Source organism: Armigeres subalbatus, chromosome 1, assembly GCF_024139115.2.
Source record: "Armigeres subalbatus isolate Guangzhou_Male chromosome 1, GZ_Asu_2, whole genome shotgun sequence".
In the NCBI taxonomy this organism is placed as follows: domain Eukaryota; kingdom Metazoa; phylum Arthropoda; class Insecta; order Diptera; family Culicidae; genus Armigeres; species Armigeres subalbatus.
The window spans coordinates 167,547,375-167,569,526 of NC_085139.1; the positions used below are offsets into that span (position 1 = coordinate 167,547,375).

The 22,152-nt window shown below is 41.3% G+C and overlaps 1 protein-coding gene and 3 long non-coding RNA genes across 4 annotated transcripts; 1 reads left to right on the plus strand and 3 right to left on the minus strand.

Moving 5' to 3' along the window:
- The first annotated feature begins 223 nt into the window (after window positions 1-223).
- On the plus strand, window positions 224-863 carry LOC134208274 (uncharacterized). Its single transcript, XR_009978589.1, has 2 exons — window positions 224-515; window positions 579-863. It is a non-coding gene; the product is annotated as an uncharacterized LOC134208274 (long non-coding RNA).
- A 6,571-nt stretch (window positions 864-7,434) lies between these two features.
- On the minus strand, window positions 7,435-8,404 carry LOC134208283 (uncharacterized). The gene is made up of 3 exons (XR_009978596.1): window positions 7,663-8,404; window positions 7,535-7,605; window positions 7,435-7,476 (listed from the first exon to the last, which is right to left on the minus strand). It is a non-coding gene; the product is annotated as an uncharacterized LOC134208283 (long non-coding RNA).
- A 466-nt stretch (window positions 8,405-8,870) lies between these two features.
- On the minus strand, window positions 8,871-12,004 carry LOC134206736 (uncharacterized). Its single transcript, XM_062682464.1, has 4 exons — window positions 10,948-12,004; window positions 10,184-10,828; window positions 8,956-9,692; window positions 8,871-8,891 (listed from the first exon to the last, which is right to left on the minus strand). The coding sequence occupies exons 1-4, from the start codon at window positions 12,002-12,004 to the stop codon at window positions 8,871-8,873; spliced, it is 2,460 nt and encodes an 819-aa protein (XP_062538448.1).
- A 2,030-nt stretch (window positions 12,005-14,034) lies between these two features.
- Window positions 14,035-14,598, minus strand: LOC134208291 (uncharacterized). The gene is made up of 3 exons (XR_009978599.1): window positions 14,475-14,598; window positions 14,347-14,417; window positions 14,035-14,288 (listed from the first exon to the last, which is right to left on the minus strand). It is a non-coding gene; the product is annotated as an uncharacterized LOC134208291 (long non-coding RNA).
- Between the last annotated feature and the right edge of the window lie 7,554 nt (window positions 14,599-22,152).

A 22,152-nucleotide genomic window follows, 5' to 3' on the forward strand; every position in this document is an offset into this window, starting at 1 on the left:
TTCGAAAAATGCTCCAAAAATGTTCTGGAGGACTTTCGGAGAAATTCCAGGAGAATTTCCGTGAAATTCTTCCGAATAAACTTTTGCAAGAATTCCTAGACGAACTTCAACGTTATTAAATTAATGATTTCGTGTGTGTTACTTCTACGTGAAGTTAAACGATTTACAATGATATGGAAATACTACACGCAAAATAATCTACTCGTAAACTTTACAGGAAAAATCACGTAGCCACTAAAGTTCACCAATACCACTAATTTCACCTGATGCATATAAAACATAAGGGTATAGCGTGAAAATTGAACAAATTGTTCATGAAATTCACCAAAATATACTATACGATATACGTGAATTTCATGTCATTGATGCATTGGCTGAGAACTCACTCAGCTGTCAAATTCTAGGCAGCCAAGTGCCAAAAAACGGCAGCCTTTACCGTGCGCGAAATGCTGGATATGCAAGTCAGTGTTGTGTGCCAACAATTATCAATCACGCAGTTATCAATTTCTCATAAGGTTAGTACTATTTACGATATCTTTTGATCTGTTCTGCAATAATGCATTCACATATGTTCGCAGCAAATTGATCACCTTCATCATGGAGAAATCTACCAACCTAAATCCAACTTTCCATCCCACAACATATAAACAACGAGTTTTTCAATTGCTTTCTGCGGCGCTCTGCTTCGGTTTCCGGACACCAGAAGATGACCACCGAATTTAACAATAAAAACAAATTTCCCATGTGTAATTAAAAGTTATAAATATGTTTGTTTCCTTTTTCTTAAATAAAAACATAAAGATTTTTATTGTTTATTATTCTTATTTGTGGAAGTAGAAAAATAAACAAAGTACATTAAATGAACCTTCAAAGCCATGAAGCAGTTACGTAGCTTTTACGTGAAACGCTGGTGACATCCGATTGAGTGGAACTGAGTTCCCGTACCTTTGAGTCACTTAACCGTTACGTGAAAAGTGTTGTGGAAAAAATCCACGTATATATTCACGTAGATATGACGTTACGATTATTTTGGGTGTAATATCATCTTCCAAACTTGGACGTACATGTTCATGATAGCATTTGAGGCGAAAGTATAGAATTGATAGTTCCGTTAGGATACGGCAGGCATGAAGAATGTTTTTTTTTTATTGAAGTCGATTTGAAAGCGAGCGGAGGGCAATATTTGTGATGGCATATATCGCACGACCTTCCTTCTGCCAAGCTCCCGTATGAAGGGTGATATTCTTCCCTCCCCCTTCTGCAGAACTTCCGTGGATTTTTTTAAGGAACTTCCGGAAGAATTTCTGGAGGAACTTCCGGAGGACTTCTTTGAGGAAGTTATCGGAGAAATTCTATGGAGAATTCCTGTTGAAACTACCAGAGAAATTTGTCACAGGAATTTCTGTCAGAACTGTCACAGGAATTTCTGTAGTAACTTTCAGGGAAATCCTGGAGGAATTCCTTGAGGAACTGTCCGGAGAAGTTCCTGGTGCTATTTCCGAATGAATTCATGGATGTACTTTCGAAACAATTCCTGGATAAACTTTCAGAGGACTTCATGAAGAAGCTTCCGGAGGAACTCCTGGAGTAACTTCCGTAGAAATTCTTCAAAAGAATTTCTGGGGAAACTTCTGGAAGAATTCCGGGAGGAAGTTCCGGCGGAATTGCTGGAAAAACTTCCTTGGAATTCCTGGAGGAACTTCCTGAGGACTTTTTGGGGGAATTTCCCGAGGAATCCTTGGAGGAAGTTTCCAGAGAAATTCTATGAAGAATTACTGTTGAAACTACCAGATAAATCTCTGAAGCAACTGTCACAGGAATCCCTGCAGAAACTTCGGGGGGAATCCTGGAGGAATTCCTTGAGGAAGTTTCAGAGGAATTCTTCTTATTCTTATTGGCATTACATCGCACACTGGGACATTGCCGCCTCGCAGCTTAATGTTCATTAAGCCCTTCCACAGTTATCAACTGTGAGGTTTCTATGCCAAGTTACCATTTTTTGCATTCGTATATCATGAGACTAACACGATGATACTTTTATGCCCAGGGAAGTCGAGACAATTTCCAAACTGAAAATTTCCTAGACCGGACCGGGAATCGAACCCAGCCACTCTCAGTATGCTCTTGCTTTGTAGCCCCGCATCTTACCGCACAGTTCAGGAATTTCTGAAGTAATTTACAGAAATTTCTTCTATGAACTGCCGCAGTATTTCCAGAAGGTACTTACGAAAGAACTCCTGGAGGAACTTTAGGGGAATTACTGGATGAAGTTTTGTAGGAATTTCTGGATGAACTGACGGAGGACGTCTTGAAATAAATGTGGAGGAATTCCATTAAAATTCTCTCGAATTAACTTTTGCAGAAACTGCCAGAAGGACTTCGAAGTGTTCGAGAAGGAAATTTCTGAGGACTTCCCGGATGTACTTTCTGTAGAATTACTGGATGAAATTTCGGAGAGATTACTAGAGGAACTTCTGGAGGAATTCTTGTAGAAATATTTGGAGGATGTTTTTAAGAAACTTTCAAATGTACTTTTGGAGATATTGTTAGAGGAACTGGTAAGATTTCTGACTGTAGGAACTTCGGAGAAATGCCCAAAGATTCTTCTGGAGGAATTCTTGGAGGTACTTCCAGGGGAGTTTCTGGAAGAACTTTCGAAGGAATTCGTTGAGAAACTTCTGGAGGAATTTCTGAAGGAGCTCATGGAGGAACTCTTGAAGAAACATCCGGGGAATTCCTGGAGTAACATCCGCAGAATATCCTCGAAGGAGTTCTGGAAGACCTTCCGGAGGAATTTTTGGATAAACTTTCAGAGGAATTCTTGGAGGAACTTCTGCTGGAATCAATGGAAATACTTCCCGTAAAATTTCTTTCGGAAGTTGTTATGGAATTCCAGAAGGAAGCTCTGGAGCAAAAAAAAAACAAGGGATTTTATTTCCTGGAAAATATAATGATTTTCATTTTTTCTTAGAAGTCTTTTAAAAATTTTCAAACTTTTTAGCGATATCCAAAAAATGTCTGATATTTATACAAAAACGCCCAATATCTACAGGGAATTTCCACCCATTTAGTTAGTGAATTTTCAAAAATATTAAGGAATTGTTAGAATTATACTAAAAAACAGAGATAATTTAAAAATGCCAATGCAAAGAAATTCTCATGAATGTGTATATTTCGTGATATTCTGAAATACTAATAAAATCTCACATATTTCCAGTAAATCCCTGAATTATTTACGATTTTTAATTTGTCTTCAATGTCCAAAAACTATTTATTTAGATCCTAAGGATATCCTGAATACTGCAGAAGGCTTCAGGAATTTATCATAATCAATTTTAAGTTAATGTTCCGGGGCTATATACCGAATTAGTTACCTTTTTCTTGAAGACACTGAACGTTTTATTGCTACCAGTAAGCATTTCGCCCTTTAAAGGAAGCATCACACTAGATAACGGACCAACGTTACCAGCATATAACGTCTTTGGCTCTGCCGAACAATGTTTCCTTACAAAATGTATAGCGACTGAGGTGGTAATCGCACTTATCGCACGAATGGTAATGCAGCACAATGCCTTTTGATTGCATGTAAACACTAATCACACGGCCATGAAGCCCGTCAACTATCTTCCTTACACGCTGAAACTCAAGTCACCCATGGGTCTTTTTCTTTGCTATCCCTTTCTCTCTGCTGTAAAACTCATAGTTTTTTTAAGTTCAGGCATATCATAGCTCGTTTAATAAGTTGTGCCATCAAGTTATACCACTGAACATAAAAAATGGGTAAATTTCGCAGCAGCGAAAAAGAGATAGCATATAAAAAGTACTTAATCATGATGAGTGGAAGTTGCTCCGAAAATTTCTTGAAGTTCTTCGGGGAATTTCTATAATTCCTCTAGAAGTTCCTCTGTGGATTGCTCCGGAAATTCCACTCGGAATTCCAACGGAATTTCCTCTGGGAATGTCTCTAGAATTCTTCTGGAAGTTTTTTTTTAGATATTCCTTCGGGAGTTCCTCCAAGAATTCTTCGGGAAGTTCCTCTAGACAATCCTCCGGAAGATTCTACGAAAATCTCTACGGAAGTTGCTCAGAGAATTGAGAATTTTTAAGTTCTTCAGGGAATCCCTACCGAAGTTCCTCTTCTTGGCATTTTCCGGAAGTTCCTCTAAGAATTCCATTGATAGTCCCTCTGGGAATTCCTCCGACAGTTCCTCTAGGAATTCCCTTAAAATTTCATCTGGAAATTCTTCTGGAAGTTCGTCTTAGAACTTCTTGGAAGCTATTCTGGCAATTCTTCTGGAAGTTATTCTGGAAATTTCTCAAGTAGCTCCTCCGGGACTTTCTTCGGAAGTTCCTCAAAGAATTCCTTCGGGAATTCATCCAGAAATTTCAGCAGCATTCCTCCGTTAAATGCTCCTCTGGGAACTTCTTCGAAAGTTCCTCAACAAATGACTCCAGAAGTTCTTTAGCAAATTCCATCGGGTGCTCTTCAGGAAATTCCTCCAGAAATTCATCCGGAAGTTCCTCCGGTAATTCTTCCGGACATACTTTAGGAAATTCATTCAAAAATTCCTTTGGAATTAAGAACTTCCAATGCCTACAGAAGATTATCCAGAAGTTCCTCTGGGAAGCTCTACGAAAGTTCACTTAGGAATACCTCCAAAGGTTCTTACGTGAATTCATCCGTAAATTCCCCTATAATTTCTCCAGAAGCTCTTCAGGATATTCCCATGGAAGCTGTTCCGGACTCCTCTTGGAATTCTTTTGTTCTTCTTGGAATTCCTTTGAAAGTTCCTTTGGGAATTCCTTCAGAAATTCCACCCTGAAAATTCGTACAAAATTTCCTCTGGGAATTCCTCCGAAATTTCTATGGAAATTACAACGAAAATCCCTCCGAAAGATCCTTCGATATATTCTATTGAAGTTCTTCAGGAAATTCCTACGGAAGTTTCTCTTGGAATTCTTTCAAAGGATCATCTATGAATTCCCCCAGAAGTTCATCTGAGAATCCCCATGGAAATTCCTCTAAAATTTCCTTCGGCAGTTCTTCGAGAAATTCATCCGAAGTTCCTCGGAAAATTCCTGCGGATATTGCTCCGAAATTCTCTCCGGAAGTATTTCTCTTGAAGTTCTTCTTACCAATTTAACCCCATGATTTAAGGATGTCACTGAAGCAATTCTGAAAATAACTGTAGTACATGTTACCGTTAACTCGATAATTATAGATAAATCAACGAATACAAGATAACGATAACGTTGAATCAACGCTCACTTTATCGCCAACGAAGCATCATCGTACAACCGTCATCGTCGTCGTAGGGGACGTTAAATTATCGATGATAATTTATCTATTAACAACCCTGCATGAACACCTCACCAGGAAAAGAACATCTGAGGTCCACCGTCTGACCGAGATTAAAACATTGCAAGATCGCTTTGGTGAGCACAAAGAAAAGTTTAGGGTCTGTTGCTTTTCCTCTGACCAAGATGCAATTAGGGCGCTCGTACCAAATAAGGTTATCAAATTTTATCGTACTGTATATAGAATAGTTAGAATATCAAATTTAGTTTTAAGTCTTTATTTCATTAAACAAATCCTTGCTCAGGCTACTATGTACGATTAACTTCCCCGGTGCGAAAACTTTAATTATATAAAGAAATTAATAATTCTTAAGATCAAGGGCCATGTGGCCAACAACATATAATGTAAATTTATTGTTAAAAACAAATACTAGAAAATAAATACAAATTTATCGTTAAAAAATCGAAGTTTCGTGTGAAAAATCGAAAAAAAAATGCTCATGAAAATATCTAAAAAAAATGCCTGGAGAACATCCGGAGAAGTTCAGAACTTACGAATTTGATTAGAATTTCCTATGCAAATAAAGAAAAAAAATTCTGAATATCTACAAATAGGACATTTGGCGAATTAGTAGAATATTTCGTCGATATTTATAAGAATTTCTCATGGTAATTAAGAATATTTTCCTGTGGTAGTTAAGATTAATTTCCTGTAGGAATGCTGATAAATTTTGTGTAATTTAAATGCACTTCATGTTAAAGTTAATTAAAATTTTGAGCTTTCTTTGAAAATGTTATAATTCACCTTGACAACTTGAGAAAAATCCCGTGGAGTTTTAGTAGAATCTCTTCTTCAGTTTCATTTTCAGTGAAAATTCAAGTAAGAAAGTGCTGCGTGCAGAGAAGTATTTTCGTGGAAATTCAGAAAAAAATCGCGTTAAAATGAAAAATAATTTTCCTTAGAAAGTCAAAGAAGTACTATTGTGGTTTTGCTTGTGTGAATATAAAAGAATCCCAATAAAGCATTTCCTGATTAAAATAAAAAGATTACCCGTGAAAATTATAAACCATATCCCGTGAAAATTTGTGTAGCATGCTCTAGTCTGATTATAAAGCTGCAGAAAAGAAATAGGCATCATCCACAAAGTACGTCACGCTTCTAAGTGGGAGCGAGGGGTTAGTGTTCCGAGCAGCGTGGCGATCTATATAAAATTTTAAAGGTTTAATACAAAAAGTGTAACGGAGCAAAACCAATTATAAGAAAAACCTTAGCATGTACAAAAGACTGCGCGAAAAAGTGTCTGATAAAAAAATGTAAGTTTCTCCAGAGACTAGCCCACAGGCAAGCTTGCGGCCATTACCGCTCGCGGAGAATTGGATACACGGTTCGAGGCCACGGTTGCGCCCCACGCTTGGCAAGCCGTTTTGCACCTAGTCAGCCCACCTCGCTCGCTGCGTTCTACGCCTTCTAGTACCTGCCGGGTTGGTCGAAAACACCACCTTTGCAGGGTTGCTGTCTGGCATTCTTGCAACATGTCCTGCCCATCGTACCCTTCCCTGGGTTCGCCGTAGAGTTGAGCATGCTCGTGGTTCATACTTTCCCGCCACACACCTTTCTGCACACCGCCAAAGAAGAAGACCACCTCTATCGTAACACTGTTTCTCAGACGAGCCCTGTCGCACTTGGTTCCGCTCACTAGCATATACTTAGTCTTCGATGCATTCACCTCGGTCCAACTTTTGCTGCTTCACATTTCAGGTGGTGTTTTTGTACATATTTAGCAAGGTTGATTGAGTTTACCACCTTAATATTATTGTGAAACTAAACAGAACACTCTGGCGGTGGGGTGATTTTTTCGAAAAGCTCTTTCTTTCATCAATATCTCCTTGCACCTTATTCTGTGTGATCATTTTTACACCATCTGATAAGCTATTATTACCAGATACCTTTTATTGCATCATGCACCTTTCGCACCTCGCACCACGCCACCACTTTGGACTATTATGCACCTTTGTCATTCCGTGCCCCCCCTTCATATGATCGCTGTGCACGCTAGTGATAATAGATATAAGTTTATGTTATACAATCAGTGCTTTCATAAGATTCATAGTTTGTTCTTAGATTAGTTGACTTACGTTTAGTCCCTTATGTGGTCGTTCGTAGCTTTCTGTCGATTTCTAGTAATTATATTGTAATTAGAGTCGTTTACGATGAAATTGAACTGTTTACCCTTACCGTGATTGTGCGCTTTTTACGTTAGATGGGAATTAGGGTTAGGCTCGAAACAATTTATGTTGGGAATCTAGCTAATAAGTAAATTGATGTAGTATTTCAGTAGTCTCAAATGAATTCAACATTTTTACCTAATATAAACCACTGTAGTAATAAGAACTTCCCAACTTTATAATAATTATTTTTAGTTTAGAATAGAAACAATTGTAATTTAGTTTAGCTTTTAGATTTTAAGGCGACTTCTCGATTTTGTTTATATATCCTTACTTCGCTAATTGACGTTGCCAACTTTTACATTACCTATAGCAGCTCTTCGTCGGTTGTGTTTGTGGATAAGCTTACTGAATGCATAGATGCGCGCTGGCAGCAAGCTGCCTCGCCAACACTCCCCCCAGGTACGCTGACTCCTCAGACTGCTACTCCACTTCGCGCTCGACGTCCAGTACTGCTAGCTTGACCACCGGCCTTTCGTATATACCAGCAATCGTACGAACTGTTGCTGATCTTACTTCTCCATCTTTACTTGGACGAACTGCTATTATCCGACCCTTTGGCCAGCAATTGCGAGGAAGTGTTTGATCCACGATAACAACTATGTCACCGACTTTCACTGGTCGCGCTGTGTGGGAATACCACTTCGTTCTCCTTGTTATTTCTGGTAAATACTGCAATATCCAGCGTCTCCAAAATTGGTTGGCAATAATTTGGGAAGAACGCCAGCATTGCCGCACGATGGTGCTAGTATCGTTGAGTGCCGTAAGCGGTTTAACTCCATTAGAACTCCCAAGAAGGATGTGGTTGGGGGTTAGAACTGGGGCTGACTCATCTTCAATAGGAATGTGTGTAAGCGGTCTTGAGTTTATCGTGTTCTCGATTTCGATCAACGCATTTCGCAATACTTCATCGGACGGCCTATGCGGAAGATTCAGTGATCTCAAACTATTTTTTATGCTACGAATCAGACGCTCCCAGCTCCCGCCCATATGTGGGGCTAACGGCGGATTAAAAGACCAAGTGGTCTCAGAGCTAGTAAATTCGTTTAAAATAACATCTTCGTTGAGTTCTTCCATAGCAGACTTTAATTCTTTGCTTGTCCCAATAAAATTTGTTCCGCGGTCGCAATATATGTGGCGCGGTACACCACGTCGAGCTATCATGTTGCGTATCACCATAACGCAAGATTGTGTGTTAAGCGAGTGAGCAACCTCGATGTGAACCGCTCGAGTTGTCATGCACGTGGCCAGCATCCCCCATCGTTTCTCGACTCTTCTTCCAATAGCTACTTCCATAGGTCCGAAATAGTCAATCCCTACGTGAGTGAAAGGTCGACTATACACCGCTAACCTTGCGGCAGGCAGGTCTGCCATTATTGGCGGAAGGGGTGTAGCTCGATCGTTTTTGCAACGTTGACAATTTTTTCTCACCTTGGCACAGCATACACGGATTCGTGAGATTACATATTTCTGGCGTAATTCGTTTACTACAGTCTCTTGGTTGAGGTGGTGGTATTTGGCATGATAATGTGCTATGATTAAAGTGGTAACATGATGATCACGGGGTAGGATTATTGGATTTTTTGCTTCTTCGCTTATGAACGCACAGCCGGAAGTCCGGCCTCGCATCCGCAGTACTCCGTCGTCGTCCAGAAACGGGGTTGATTTGTAAAGTTGACTGTTTTGTGGGATCTGCTTGCCTTGGGTTAGGATAGAAATTTCCGCAGCGTAGGACTCTCGTTGAACTAACCGAAAGATACTATTTTCGGCTGCGCGTAATTCCTCTGTACGTAATGGACCATTGGTGATAGCTTGACCCTGAATCCGGCGTCGACAGTTGTCCGGAAAACGAAGTATGAAGCCGATTACTTTGATTAGTCGTCTCCAGTTAGAGTAGTCTGTGATAGGAATTGCTGGTGATACCGGTGAGATATGGGCAACCAGATGGGTACGCAGCTCCTCTCGTGTTGCTTTGTGGACTTGAGTTTGTTGCGGCCACTCCGCTTCGGGCTGCCTTAAAAATCTAGGTCCAGTAAACCATCTACTACCAACGGTCAGATCAGGTCGTCCCTGCCATTTGGTGGCATCATCTGCAACGTTGTATTTCGTTGGCACCCAGCGCCACTCTCTTGCCTCCGTGGTATCGAGTAGTTCACTAACACGGTGGGCTACAAATTGTGTAAAGCGACGGTGATCCGAATTGATCCAACACAATACGTCTCGGAATCACCCAAAAGCAACGGCGTGCTACTCCAAAGGATAGGGATTCCAGTATGGTCTGCGCCAATCGTGCTCCTAAAACTGCAGCTTGTAGCTCAAGCCTCAGGTATAGACTGAAATTTCAGTGGAGCTACTCGTGTTTTTGCCGCAACAATTACACATTCAACTGCATCACTATCATTGAAACGAAGATATGACACGGCAGCAAATGCGTTCTCACTAGCGTCAACGAATGTGTGCAGTTCTACGTCACTGTTTGGAGATTTTTGAGCATTGTAGCATCGAGGTATTTGAACGCTTTCGACTTCTGGTAGCACTTGTAGCCAAGTTTGCCATTTGAAAAATAGAACGTCATTGATTTCTTCATCCCATTGAATACCAGATCGCCAAATTTCTTGCAATAAAACCTTCAAAAAGATAAGGAAGTGAGCAATCATACCGAGGGGGTCAAAAATTGTCATGAGCACTTTCAACACTTCGCGCTTCGAGGGTCGTCGTCTTCCAGTCAACAGCGCTTCGTCATAACGGGTCCATCCTATTTTGAACGTAAACGTGTCTTTTTGAGTGCACCACCATAGTCCCAATACTTTCTCCGTAGCTAGTTCAGCTGAAACGTCTAGATTCTTCGTCTTCGTGTCAATTTCTCCGAGTGATTTCAGTACTGCCGGGGAGTTGCTTATCCAGTTACGGATTTCAAACCCGCCATGAGAGTGTACGTATTTTACTTGATGCGCTAAAAGAATAGCTTCCTCTTCCGTCTCCACGCTCACTAACATGTCATCCACATAGTGACGTTTGATGATGGTGTCAACCGCTTTTGGATACTTTTCTGTGAACCGTTCCGCATTTATATTTTTGACGAATTGGGCGCTGCTGGGCGAGCAACACGCTCCGAAAGTCATTACGCGCATTTCGAAAACGGCAACTTCCCCAGTGTCGTCCTTCCAGAAGAATCGTTGACATGGGCAGTCCTGATCCCGAATTACAACCTGGTGATACATCTCACGTATGTCGCCGGTTAGTCCAATGCAATGCTCACGGAACTGGAGTAGAATGGCAAACAGCGAGCACAGCTGATCGGGACCTTTTAGAAGAGCGGAATTCAGCGAGACTCCAAAATTGTAGCTGCGGCATCCCAAACCATTCGCACTTTTCCCGGCTTGTTCGGATTAATCACTGGGAATATGGGTAGATACCACGAACGTGAGGTGGAACGTACGTCTTCTTCCTTAGGCAGTTTACGAATGTACCCCTTTTCAAGATATTCTTTAATTTTCTGATTCATGATCTTTTCTAGGTCTGGATCCTTGCGCAGTCGCTTTTCCAATAAACGATGTCGTCGTAGTGCCATTGGTCGACTGTCCGGTAGACGGATGTCGTCATAGCGCCAGAGCAGACCTGTTTCATACCGTTCACCGTTGAATTTCGTTAGTGATTCCAGTAATCTACAGCTACGCTGATCCTCAGAGGACAATAGTGCTTCACTAGACTTTGTCACACCAAGGCTATCGAGAGCGAAATATTCCTTCATAGCCTGATGCAGGTCTTCATCCGTACTACCTTCGCGCATTCCTACATGAAAAGAGTAATGTACCATGTTAGGCGCATTCTCTGCATCGCTTCCACCGCATACGGTCCATCCCAATCGAGTCTTGATTGCGATTGGTTGCTCATGCCTTCCCTCTCGACTTTGCAGAACAAGACTCACATGTGCGTGCTTCAGGCCAATCAAAATTCGAGGACGAGCGCATTTGTATGACTCAATGGGTAAGCCACGCAGATGAGGAAACTGCTTTTTCATGTTCTCTGCATCTAGCGACTGTGTTGGCAGCTGGAGTTCCTTTACTGTTCGCACTTCATTTAGTTCAAACCTTCTTGCTCCACTGTATGTGCCTGCAATCGAAACGGTAGTAGTACAGGAGCCTTCTTCGCAACGCTCAGTCCCACCAGTCCATCGAAGGTATAACGGGTTTTCAATTCCATCCAATCCCAACTCGTCAGCGAGATCTTCATCCATGAGAGTGAGCTTTGATCCTTCGTCTAAAATGCAAAGGTTGGACGTTTCCATTCTTTCCATTAAGAGTAACTGGAAGATAACGGAACAGAGAGATGCTGGTGCCAGAGCGATGAGTGTTGCAATCGTGCCGTGATGTACTCGTTCCCTGTCGCTCTTGTCTGTGTTCTTCAGTCGCTGGGTTCTCCTCTCTTTTGTCTTGGTTTGCGTTATGTAGCAGCTCATGATGCTTCCGCGTGCAACCATTTTTACCGCATATCTTAACCTTGCATAGTCCGCTGTGCGTTGTAAGACAACGGCGGCACAAATTGCAGTCACGTATTATTGCCCAACGCGAATCTCTAGATAACTCCTGAAATTGCTTGCATTTTTCTATTGTCTTGCAGCTCCCCTTACAAACCAAACATTCATTTAGAGTTTTCCTATTAGTTTCCTTCGGCGGCTCCGATTCAGATTCGCTAGATGCTGTGTGCGCGTTGAGAAATCCTGTGTTTTTCTTTGTTGGCCTGGTCTCGGTCTTTGGATACTTGGAACTCTGGACTCCAGGTATAATCACAGTACTAGCCGCTTCTGCTAAAGAGTTTATCCAGTTTCCAAAGGTCGTGAGGTTGACTCGAGAAAATGTCTGCCGATATCTTGCCCAGTCCAATTTGATAGATGGCGGTAGTTTACTAACGAGTTGATGCAAAAGAGACACATTATATAGATGATCCTCCAGCTCGCATGCATCTATGATCGCGCAGAAATTTTGAACTTCAACAGCAAAATCCACTATTGTCTCCAATTTGTCTTCTCGTAATGGAGGTAAGCTGTAATCTTCGCTATAAGCGAATGAACAATTGCTTCAGGCTGTCCAAATCACGCATCCGAAGTGTAGCAATGACTCCTTTCATATTCGATGGATGCATCAAACGGCTCTTTACAGTGTCGTATGCCTTACCTGTTAGGCTTTTTTGCAATCGGACTGCATTCTCCGCATCCGTGTACCCGCACATGGTTGTTGTATTCATATAAGAGGAATAAAATATAGGCCACTCTTCCGGATTCCCAGAAAGCTCGGCAGGTCCTTCGATAACGCTTTGACGTGCCGCCAATTGCCTCTTGCTGAGCAGACATTGGTCGTCTGATTCCTCCTGATGCTTTGATCTTCCACTAGCGTAGTGACGCATCGATAGTAATCGCTCGGGACCACATTCCCGATTTGCCAGAACCCCTGCTGAATGGGTTGGCCTACCGACATCATTGGACGTTGCTTTCACCGAGAAGGTTCTTCCAATGGTTAGTTGATCCTGCCTTTAGTGCAACCATCCGCTCTCGCTGTGCTGCTAAGGGATTTAAACTTTCAAATTGTGCTGGATTTTTCGTGGAGTGTCTCTCTGGATCGAAGATATCCTCATTCGGGTTCAGCATAGATCCCTCTTTCCGATTGGTTTTGTTGCCATGCACCCAGTCGCGCACTCGACTTAAGCTTGAGCTCGCCCTAGAACTTTTCTCACTTGCTGCTTCCTCTAAAAGTGCATACTTTCTTTCTAGGAAATCTCTTGCCAGCCTCTCTTCCTCCTCTAGTTTCTGTAATTGTAGCTTTAGTAGTGTTCCTGAAGATCTACGGGACGATGATATCGACAAAATACTTGATTCTTCCAGACTGTTGGCCTTTTTGCTATCTGACTGTACCTGTTTGCTATTCGTTTCCTTTGGGCCTTTGCTTCCTGAACGTGACTGCTTGCCATCCGCTTCCTTTTGACTACTGGCCTGCTCCTTATCTACGTCGAGAACTGCTACTGAACCTTGCTCGCATTTCTTATCCGGATCCTCTGACATTCGCTGATTTACCACATCCGTGCCATTCTTCGCACCACGTGCTGGTTGGAGTTGTTTGCTGGAGGTAGATCCAGTTCGCTGAGCCCATTCTGCCGATAAGCACTTTGACAGCTCCAACTGTGGTCCGCCACCTCCTCCGTAACACCAACACAGCCAAAATGATGCCACTTATCGCACTTGTCACACTGCACCATTTCATCGGAATCCGACCTTCACAAGATTTGCAAGTCCTACCGACTAAAGTTTGACCTTCCATCTCGTCAGGAGCTCCCGTGACCACCACTGATATTATACCACTATCGACCACCTCAACCACTTTTGTTTTCGAGCTCTTGCCCTTATTTTGCCCTTTAACGCCCTTACTGGAACCGTGCGCCCCACGACTTGACATATCCGAAGTATAAACGAAAATTATAAATTGTTGGTTTTATACCAACGGGACTGAAGGGGTTAAATCCGTAACTATAATTGCCGCAATGAAACACGAGACTGGGTGTTGTTCAACGGCTGAATTATAATTTTCCTGGCAAAGGTAACGTTATACATAATTGTAATAGCATAATTTACTCATAATTCATTTATGTAGTGTAATAATAGATATAAGTTTATGTTATACAATCAGTGCTTTCATAAGATTCATAGTTTGTTCTTAGATTAGTTGACTTACGTTTAGTCCCTTATGTGGTCGTTCGTAGCTTTCTGTCGATTTCTAGTAATTATATTGTAATTAGAGTCGTTTACGATGAAATTGAACTGTTTACCCTTACCGTGATTGTGCGCTTTTTACGTTAGATGGGAATTAGGGTTAGGCTCGAAACAATTTATGTTGGGAATCTAGCTAATAAGTAAATTGATGTAGTATTTCAGTAGTCTCAAATGAATTCAACATTTTTACCTAATATAAACCACTGTAGTAATAAGAACTTCCCAACTTTATAATAATTATTTTTAGTTTAGAATAGAAACAATTGTAATTTAGTTTAGCTTTTAGATTTTAAGGCGACTTCTCGATTTTGTTTATCTATCCTTACTTCGCTAATTGACGTTGCCAACTTTTACATTACTAATAGCAGCTCTTCGTCGGTTGTGTTTGTGGATAAGCTTACTGAATGCATAGATGCGCGCTGGCAGCAAGCTGCCTCGCCAACAAACAGTTTATAAGTAGAAAAAAAGTATTTGTTATAATGCATGCCAAAACTGCAGGCAGCCAAAACTGCAGAACTGGCCAAAAACATGCAGCTTTACAAATAAACCGATTGCGTAATTGGAGCCGTTGAATTATGCTAATTTTCCAATTACACGCAATTGGCAGACCTAAAATTAGGGCCAACACATGCCGCTTGAAAGGGGGAAAACTTTCAACGTCCTGGCCGGTGCTGTACGCCTCACCGTACGTTCATCAATCGTACTCGAGCGGTTTGCGATGAACTTGGACGGTGGTTTCCAAATAAGCTATAAGTAGCACCTAACAATTTTTGCATTGTATTCAAAATAATAAATATGATAAAAATCTAGTAACCGATCTTGTTAAGTCCAGATATTAAGTAAAATGAGCTTTATGTGACTCTAGCAGTTTGAGAAGACTGGTAATATTATTTTCAAAGCATGGTGAAATAATGCGAAGCTGGATTTCGCATCGTCCCAAGTAACCGTAAGCATTCATTTTGAGCTAAAATATGAATCACAAATGTTTTATAGCAAATAGCACTTCGTCATTTGAGTTTTTTCATAATCCTTTGTAGGGTTCCATTGATTTTTTTTTACGTCTGAACGACAGAATTAATCGCACACGTTAGACCTGCTTCTCAAACATTGAGTAACACTGACCAAGGCTTATTCGCTACAAATGTATATATGTTGATACCTCCGGCTATCCTTCTGCATAAGCTGAACAACAATACTTCCAGTATGTGCCGAAAAGCTTTCGTAGACTATAAGGAGGTAGGTAATCAGTTGTGTCTAGTCTGGTCGGAAAATGGATTCATTTGACTGCGTTGATTTGAACGGGGTCAGACACCAAAACAAGGCGCAATCCGCTGGAAAAAGAAAGCCTGCACAGCAAAAAATGAACAGGCAGGGCAGAAAGAAAAACTTTTTAATTTTCCATCGGGGAAATGTTGGATGAAATTGAGCTCCGGTGTTTATGCTCCTTTTTCGCACATGATGGCTTTTGCGATTTGGCGCTGCGTGTGGGGCCGGGAAAGTCAAGTCACGATTCGCAAGGGTGCCTACCCTCTCCGGTTTTCCGTCATTTCAAGAGCACAAATCTGCTGGGGCACTGTTGACTAGGTCGCTACAAAACCCGTTTCCAAGACGAGGGGTGAGACGAAACAAATCTAAACAAAAATAAACATTTTTATTGTTTTATACTCATGGGAATTTTTCCTCTGCTACAAGCTCCTGATTTTATTTCTTTGGAGCTCTCGTGTAAAGTATTTTGTTTGAGGACGACCGTTGTGTTCGCCGTCGTTACCGAGTAGGGGATTTGCACATAAATCTAGACAATTTATACGATTCGGCTTGACATTGTTTTCTTTCGGTTACTGATACACACGTCAAGGAGCATATTCAATTCAAGTGATTTTTATTTTTGACTAAGCAACTGTCGAGCGAAGGATTTCTGACGTTTTGTTGTATTTTTTATATGCGCCGATAAACGATTAACGATATCATGATTTTTTGCTAATTGAACGAATGTATATATGTTGCAATTGCAAGGGAGTTCGTGGGGCAGTACCAGGCGGGTTTTATGGGCGAACGCTCCACCACGGATCAGGTGTTCGCTATTTGCCAAGTACTGCAGAAATGCTGCAAATACAACGTGCCCACACATCATCTATTCATCGACTTCAAAGCCGCATATGATACAATCGATCGGGACCAGCTATGGCAGCTAATGCACGAACACGGATTTCCGGATAAACTAACACGGTTGATCAAAGCGACGATGGATCGGGTGATGTGCGTAGTTCGAGTTTCAGGGGCATTCTCGAGTCCCTTCGAAACCCGCAGAGGGCTACGGCAAGGTGATGGTCTCTCGTGTCTGCTATTCAACATCGCTATGGAAGGGGTAATACGAAGAAAAGGGATTAACACGAGTGGTACAATTTTCAATAAGTCCGTCCAGCTATTTGGCTTCGCCGACGACATAGATATTATGGCACGTATCTTTGAGAGGATGGAGGAAGCCTACATCAGACTGAAGAGGGAAGCTAAGCGGATCGGACTAGTCATCTGCACGTCGAAGACGAAGTACATGATAGGAAGAGGTTCAAGAGACGACAATGTGAGCCACCCACCACGAGTTTGCATTGGTGGTGACGAAATCGAGGTGGTTGAAGAATTCGTGTACTTGGTCTCACTGGTGACCGCCGATAACGATACCAGCAGAGAAATTCGGAGACGCATAATGGCAGGAAATCGGACTCCGCAAAACGCTCCGATCGAATAGAGTTCGCCGCCGTACCAAACTCGCTATCTACAAAACGCTTATTAGACCGGTAGTTCTCTACGGACACGAGACATGGACGATGCACGTGGAGGACCAACGCGCACTGGGTGTTTTCGCGTACCAGCTATGGTGGGGTGTAGATGGTGGACGGTACGTGGAGGAGGCGAATGAACCACGAGTTGCATCAGCTGTTGGGAGAACCATCCATCGTTCACACCGCGAAAGTCGGAAGACTGCGGTGGGCCGGGCACGTAGCCAGAATGTCGGACAGTAACCTGGTGAAAATGGTTCTCGACAACGATCTGATGGGAACAAAAAGGCAAGGTGCACAGCGGGCAAGGTGGATCGATCAGGCGTGGTTGGCGAAGTGCAGCCATGGACCGAGCCGAATAGAGAAGACTTTTATGTATTGCACAGGCCACTCCGGCCTTAGTCTGGTAATAAATAAATAAAGATCTCTTGTTAAAACTACTACTACTACTACTACTACTACTACTACTACTACTACTACTACTACTACTATTACTATAACTTTACTACTATTACTACATTACTATTACTATTACTATTACATTACTATTACTACTACTTATTACTATTACATACTATTACTATTATTATTACTATTACTATTACTACTATTACTATTACTACTATTATTATTATTACCACCACCACCATTATTATTATTATTATTATTATTATCCACCACCACCACCACCACCACCACCACCACCATCACCACCACCACCACCACCACCACCACCACCACCACCACCACCAACCACCACCAACCACCACCACCACCACCACCACCACCAACCACCATCACCACCACCACCAACCACCACCACCAACCACCACCCCACCACCACCAACCACCACCACCACCACCACCACCACCACCACCACCACCACCACCACCACCACCACCACCACCACCACCACCACCACCACCACCACCACCACCCCACCACCACCACCACCACCACCACCACCACCACCACCACCACCACCACCACCACCACCACCACCACCACCTCACCACCACCACCACCACCACCACCACCACCACCACCACCACCTCACCCACCCACCACCACCACCACCACCACCACCACCACCACCACCACCACCACCACCACCACCACCACCACCACCACCACCACCACCACCACCACCACCACCACCACCACCACCACCACCACCACCACCACCACCACCACCACCACCACCACCACCACCACCACCACCACCACCACCACCACCACCACCACCACCACCACCACCACCACCACCACCAACCACCACCACCACCACCACCACCACCACCACCACCACCACCACCACCACCACCACCACCACCACCACCACCACCACCACCACCACCACCACCACCACCACCACCACCACCACCACCACCACCACCACCACCACCACCACCACCACCACCACCACCACCACCACCACCACCACCACCACCACCACCACCACCACCACCACCACCACCACCACCACCACCACCACCACCACCACCACCACTACCACCACCACCACCTCACCACTACCACCACCACCACCACCACCACCACCACCACCTCACCACCACCACCACCACCACCACCACCACCACCACCACCTCACCACCACCACCACTACTACTACTACTTACTACTACTACTCCTACTACTACTACTACTACTACTACTACTACTACTACTACTACTACTACTACTACTACTACTACTACTACTACTACTACTACTACTACTACTACTACTACTACTACTACTACTACTACTACTACTACTACTACTACTACTACTACTACTACTACTACTACTGCGCAAACTCGAGCGGTTAGTTTTCTGGAAAACAGTCATCACAATTTGAAAAATAAAACACTTGAACAATTCTGATGTGACTTGCTAACTCCAAGTCCAAAATCCGACTCTCTTCTTTATTTACAAAAACGTTATTTATAATTACTGGCTATTGTTTACAATTTTTCTCTCATTTTCAATAATGTTGCAGAATGTTGCATGCTACCTACATTTACTCTCATGTGACATTCTGCTCCGAGAGCATTCCTACTCTCTAAATAAACAATTATTTAACAATTGAGTCAGCTACTATTTCTAGGCCAGCTTATTCGCCAAGTTTTGCTTATACTTAAATATCCGTTGTTTATTTTCAACAGCGGTTGCTATTTGATAAACATAAATGGACAGGTTCCAACCTGTCCAATCTTTCCTTTTGTTCGTTTATATGACATACTTTAGATATAGAAGAAAAATGATGACTATTGCATGGCGTTTAGGGTCGCTACATCTCTTCCAACCCACTGAGCTTGAAATTAGAATTGTAAATTATCATTTCAAGTGGATAGTTGATGGTTTCGTTTCAAAACTTTACGGTTCTCCTGAAGCTATAGTTCAAACATATTCATGAAATATTCAAAAGTTGTCCTCTGATCATTAAAAAATACAAATTTTCAAGCAGTGTATATCTTTGAAATTCGTTGATACTATTTTCGTGCAATTTTCTGATTCCTCAAATTAATTTTGCTATAACTTTTTTTGTAATATTTTCGCTTAATCCCTCTACACATATACTTCCTCGAGAGTGTCTTACCTGATGATGCCTTCTTAACTCGCCTAGCGTCTGCTTGCGGATGCTCGTTTCTTCATCATATCTCGTGTAGATCACTTGGTCGGTTTCAGATTCCGAGTGCAGGGTATACTCCTGGTGTGTTGCTTGGTTGTTTGAACTTGTAATGTAATATTGGATCTCCGTGGTGAAGTTTTTGATATATGATGTCTATCGTTTGCTGGGTGCGTAAAATTTGATCGTACCGTTCACTAGTAATAATTTGACGCGCCATCTCCGAATGTATATGTTGCTTTCCTCTGGTTGTAGTTCATGAATTTACTGCTTGCCTTATAGCAAAAATGTGTAGCTATTATAGTGTATCTCCAATAGTTTTCAGTTGATTCTCCGTTGATACGTAAGTTGTGGTGAATTGCCGTGTATACGCTGCTCAGTTTTGTTGTGAGACATTCGCATCTTTTGTTGTGTGATGCAAATTAGTTGTTATTGATAAAATTTTGCTCGTTTGATATTTCGCCTTGGGTTGATCCTCTTCATAACTTGTCTTCTATCGTGGGAGTTTAGTCTTCATGGTTTTTCTGTTTCTGCTTATCTCGGAGTTATTGTGTTATTTCGCCTGGTTAAATCTTCTTTCATATCGCCTTGTATAATTCACCTTTTCCTAATGTTCCTCCGAAAATTTCTACTCCTGATGTTCCTCCAAAGATTTCGTCCTGTTGAATCCGTCTTGATACCCCACACTCTTTATCTTCAACCTTCCGTATGACCTGTCGTTCTGGTGATACCAATTAACTCTGGTATGTATTTCTCGATACACGATGTCTTCCTTCGTTCGATTCTCGATGTCTTCCTTCGCCATCGGATGTTGTCTGTTCGTCTTCGCTGGATGTTCTTTCGCCCGTTTGCCTCTCGAGTAAGTTATTGTGCACATTTACATTTGGAAAATAATTGTGAACTATTTTACTGTCTTTTACTACTCTACACTGTTTTTGTTTTTTTTTTTGATTACCGGATAATGATTACATCTTCAGTGCTATGTTACTATTTTTATGAATTTGATTCTACTTATTGGGCCTTGCCTCCTTTTGAATTTATCGTTCGATAATAAAAAAAATAATTGATTGTATTACTTCATCTGATTATGTTATTCTCGCTGAATTATCCCCCGTGAAAAAAAATTGAGTTGAAGCAAAGAATGTATTCTGCAGGTTTTTGTACAGATATATCTAAAGATAATATAATTTTCTGCGAAATACTTTCTGCCACATATTCCATATTATACCTTATTGGTTTTTTGTTTAGGTTGGCCTTGATGGTTAATTGCTGCAACTGCTCCCCTCCACCGTTTCTGGCTTTTGGCGTGTTTCTGAAATGAGACTTAGACCTCGTGTTTAGTTTATATTTCATATTTAGGCGATAATTTAACATAAAGCATATTTGAACAAAAAGCAAAATTCTCAGATTTTTTTTTTTAATTGTTGATTTAACAGTAACCCAGCTTGTTTGTAATACCTCGATAATTATAATAATATCAATCATTTCCGAATTCTCTTTCTTTTCACGAGTCTTATTATAGTAATTTAAAAAATGTTATTTAGTATAACCATGATTACCTTCCCATTTATTTGTTTTACCTTTTTTTTCAATTCTCAAATTTTTCAATTGTCTAATGTCCTTTTTTTTAATTCAATTTGATATTGATTTTCCCTAGATTTCACTTAGATTCGCTCCACTTTGAATTTTTTTTTTCCCCATTTTAACCACATTGTCTCTTCTCACATATTTAATGATTTTCGTTTTGTTCATTCTCTCAGTCACTATTTGTTACATATTTAATCAATCATTCATACAACAAGTTCCATATTCACACATTCCGAGGACGTCTCCTCTTCTCTATTCAAATAACTGTTCACCTTCATACTATCAAGCACTCAAACATAATTTTTCATTTGTTGTCATACTCTGTCACATATTCCTTCTTTATGATATGTTTAATACAAGAGATTCCATCGCGCAAATCTCTCTCGGTACCCAAAACTAGTTTCTCATACTCATATTAATTAGTTAAAAAAAATCACTTTCATTCTAGAATCATATTTTTACATTTCCGTTATACTTACAAACTTTACGAATTTCCATCGATTATAATTAATTTAGCTTTTTCCAAATTACATATATATTTTTTTAACTTTACTTGTTGTCTTCTCATACCTGTATTCAACTTTTAGTTCCTCATAATTCTTTTTTTTAGCATATGTCGTTCATATAATAATTTTGATATTTATATTACCTAATTTATCTTCAAGTTGATCTCATATTCTTACATATATTATTATCTATTTCATTCTGGATGGCCATCCATTTTTTTTTTAAATGCTTTCTCACTTATCATCAGTTGTAAATACGTTTGTAATAAATCATTCTGTTTAAATTACTGTAAACTTTGTATTTTAATTTTTCTCGCAACGAATCAATTAAACTTTTCATAGAAATTCTTTTTCATACCATTTTG